The 3333-nt window shown below is 59.0% G+C and overlaps 1 protein-coding gene across 1 annotated transcript; it reads left to right on the top strand.

The window, feature by feature from the left end:
- Nucleotides 1–349: 349 nt before the first annotated feature.
- On the top strand, nt 350–3036 carry CBLN1 (cerebellin 1 precursor). Its single transcript, XM_032325689.1, has 3 exons — nt 350–1020; nt 1166–1285; nt 2562–3036. The coding sequence occupies exons 1-3, from the start codon at nt 757–759 to the stop codon at nt 2757–2759; spliced, it is 582 nt and encodes a 193-aa protein (XP_032181580.1). The 5' UTR covers nt 350–756; the 3' UTR covers nt 2760–3036.
- The last annotated feature ends 297 nt before the right edge of the window (nt 3037–3333 follow it).

Genomic DNA, 3333 nt, shown 5'->3' with positions numbered 1-3333 from the left:
CATTGGAGGCGGGCGGAAGGGCTGAGGGGGCTGAATAAGACGCTGGCAGGAGGCGGGAGGCGAAAGAGCGAGCGGCCACGGCGGACAGTCCGGGCACGGGCGCGCGTGCGCGCGCGCGCGCGTCCCCAGTCCTCGCTCCCACAGTCGACTCCCGGCCAGAGCCCAACCCTGCTGCCGCGCGCCGCCCGCCTCGCCGCGCCTAATAACAACGGCGCCCGGGGTCAGGTGGCCGCGCGCGGACAGGGCCGCCATTGGCTCAGCGGGGAGCGCGGCGCGTTAGGATTGGTTGGGGGGCGGAGCCTAGGCCAGTGCGGGGGCGGAGCTGTAGAGGGAGGCGGGCTAGGAGGCAGCGGGGGCGGGGCCAGGCGGCGGTCCGCGCCTTTGTGCCCGGCGCGCGCTCTCCGCCCGCTCCGGCTGCAGCGCCGGCTGCATCAATAATTCAGAGCGGCGGCGGCGGCGGCAGCGGCGGGTGCGAGCAGGAGGCGGCGGAAGCAGCGGGGACCGAGCGGTAGCGGCTATGCATCCAAGTACGGCTGGGCAGCCGCGGCACCCCTGAGGCCCGGGCGGGGCTCCGGGAGCATCGCGCCGGGGGCACGCTTGCCTCGGAGTGCAAGGAAGAGCAGTAGTGTCCGGAGCGGCGTCTGCGAAGCTGCGCACGGAGCTGAGGAGGGGGCTTCGGAGTGGGGCTGGGGCGGGGGGGGGCGGCTGGCGCAAGCAGCCCCCGGGGTGGGGGGCGGGGTGGGCGCCGGCGTCGCGATGCTGGGCGTCGTGGAGCTGCTGCTGCTGGGGGCGGCGTGGCTGGCGGGCCCGGCCCGCGGGCAGAATGAGACGGAGCCCATCGTGCTGGAAGGCAAGTGCCTGGTGGTGTGCGACTCCAACCCCACGTCCGATCCCACCGGCACAGCTCTGGGCATCTCTGTACGCTCTGGCAGCGCCAAGGTGGCTTTCTCTGCCATCAGAAGCACCAACCACGAGCCGTCCGAGATGAGTAATCGCACTATGATCATCTACTTTGACCAGGTGAGTGCTCCGTGCAGATTGGTTTGCCGGGTGGAGGAGAGGTAGAAGGCTGATGTTCAATCCACTCCAAGGCTCTGCAGAGGCTCGGGGACAGGAGTTCGTGACTGACTCTTGTCTACTCCCTTTCGTTCCCGTCTCGTTATAGGTACTAGTGAACATCGGGAACAACTTTGATTCTGAACGCAGCACTTTCATCGCCCCGCGCAAAGGGATCTACAGTTTTAACTTCCACGTGGTTAAAGTCTACAACAGACAGACCATTCAGGTCAGCCACCGCCTCAGGGTCAGGCCCCAGCTGGGTAGGGGGCTATTAGCTGCAGGAATGAGCGGCCCCTATGGGGGTGGGTGATAGAAGGAGCAGCTCCATGTGTCTGGGGTTGCTTGGTTGGACGAGTAGCAGGGCCTCACAGTTCTCAGGCTTGACCTGTCTCTTGCTTTTTCCCCCCGACTCTTGGAACCTAGTCTCCTTCCCATACACAGTTTCCTGCCTTCACCTTCTGGGCCTCCCCAAAGAGGTTCTTTCCTTTTCCACTGGACTGCAGGGATTTCCCATAGCGTTTGCAGGTTAGCATCAGAGACAGTTCCCTCTTTGCAGCAGCTTTCTGCGCCTCTCACCTTCAGCACCACAGACTGTATCCCCATCCCCTGTCCCAGCTCAGAAGTCTTGACTCCCCTGTGTTTGCCTTCAGCACCAAGCTCAGGGGGGATCCTGGCATCCCTTTGGGGATGGACTCTGGATTTTTGAACTACCAGCATCAGAGCGGTTAAAGGGTGGAGAAAGAAGGGAGGGGGTGTAGAGCTACTGCCTCTGGGCTCCAGGCTCTCTCCAGCCAGCACTCACCGGCTCTCCAGGTTCTGAAGGTGTCCAGGTTTCCTTTGGGCAGAAACGGAAGGCAGGACGCACAGCTGGGGAGAGGGCACCCGGCCTCTGGCTGCTGATGCCACAGCAAGGGCAAAAGCAGCCAGTGGCAGCACGGCTGGATCTGGGATAGGAACTGAGCCCCGGTTTGGGGAGCAAGGAAAGAGTGCAGCTCCGGGGAAATTTCTCATCAGCCGGAACCCTTGCCCAGCTTCTCTACTGTCTCCACAGTGTCCAGGCAGCTAGGACCGGGAGGAACCAGGGTTTTTGTTTGGTTTGTTCTCCCAGAAACTCCAGTTGCCTGCGTTTTTCTTTGAAGAGGGGATGGGGGGGGCGAGTGGGGTGGAGACAAAAATATCAGGGCACTCCAGCCGTCTATGGGTTCATTAAACTGGATAAAAGAGTGCAGTTGGGATTTGGTTGGCGAGCTCAAGGAATGAAAGTGACTCTTTTTGCCCGGGGTGGGGGGGGGAGAGCCCCTTCCTGTCCTCCAGTTTGGCTGTCTTTCACCCCATTGGACCCGCAGCAGTAGGCTGAAAAGCCCCTTTATCTACCCCCACCCCTTTCCACCATGTTCCCCGGCCTTTCTAACTGTGAGCCAAGCGGGGAAGGTTACCGTCTTTATGGCCACTTTGGTACGCGCCTAGGTCGCCTCTCTGAAGCAGGCCTTTCTCTTTCCCAGGTGAGCCTCATGTTAAATGGGTGGCCGGTGATTTCAGCCTTTGCTGGTGACCAGGACGTGACCCGGGAGGCTGCCAGCAACGGAGTTCTAATCCAGATGGAGAAAGGCGACCGAGCATACCTCAAGCTGGAGCGGGGGAACTTGATGGGGGGCTGGAAGTACTCGACCTTCTCCGGATTCCTGGTGTTTCCCCTCTGACTGGCTCATTGCCGGAATGGAGGCAGGGAGAGGGCGAAGGCAGGAGGAAGGCAGGAGAGAGAATGAGAAAGAGGCTGAAATTTAGAGGACGAGAAAGCCGAAGGACTTGAAACTTCCTACATGTTCCCCAGCTGTATCCGGGTAAAAGGTGCGCGCCGGGGGATCGGACTACTCTGTCCGTTTCCTCAATAGGAAAAGTAAATTCCGCTTAGCTCTGCGCACTCCCATTTCCAAAAATAAACTCGTCTCCCCGATTCCGGTTGAAGTAATCAAGAAAGAGAGACTGCCTTGTCATTGTTTCTACCCCCATGTTCCTATCCCTTACAATTTATACAAAAGAAACTGTATTTCACTGTATAACGTGAAATATCTTCCTCCTCACTCCCCTCTGAATCTTTCCACCTGCTGAAATCTAATATGCCCCTCCCCTCTTTTTAGTTTGGAGAGGGGATAAGGTTTTTGTTCGTTTTTTGTTTGTTTGTTTGTTTGTTTGGTTTTATTTTGAAAGGGGGAGGTAGTTTTAATTTGGCAAATATTGCTCTTAAAACACAGCTCAAGAGTTAATTAGCTGAAC

Source organism: Mustela erminea, chromosome 19 (genome assembly GCF_009829155.1).
Source record: "Mustela erminea isolate mMusErm1 chromosome 19, mMusErm1.Pri, whole genome shotgun sequence".
Taxonomy (NCBI): Eukaryota; Metazoa; Chordata; class Mammalia; order Carnivora; family Mustelidae; genus Mustela; species Mustela erminea.
Note: the sequence above shows the minus strand (reverse complement) of the source record. Positions and strands in the feature narration are given on the sequence as shown.

Bases quoted from the DNA above. Each gene is read 5' to 3' on its own strand.
- CBLN1 (XM_032325689.1), top strand. From the start codon at position 757: ATGCTGGGCGTCGTGGAGCTGCTGCTGCTGGGGGCGGCGTGGCTGGCG. The intron at 1,021-1,165 runs GTGAGTGCTCCG...GTCTCGTTATAG, and splicing joins TGATCATCTACTTTGACCAG to GTACTAGTGAACATCGGGAA. The intron at 1,286-2,561 runs GTCAGCCACCGC...TCTCTTTCCCAG, and splicing joins ACAACAGACAGACCATTCAG to GTGAGCCTCATGTTAAATGG.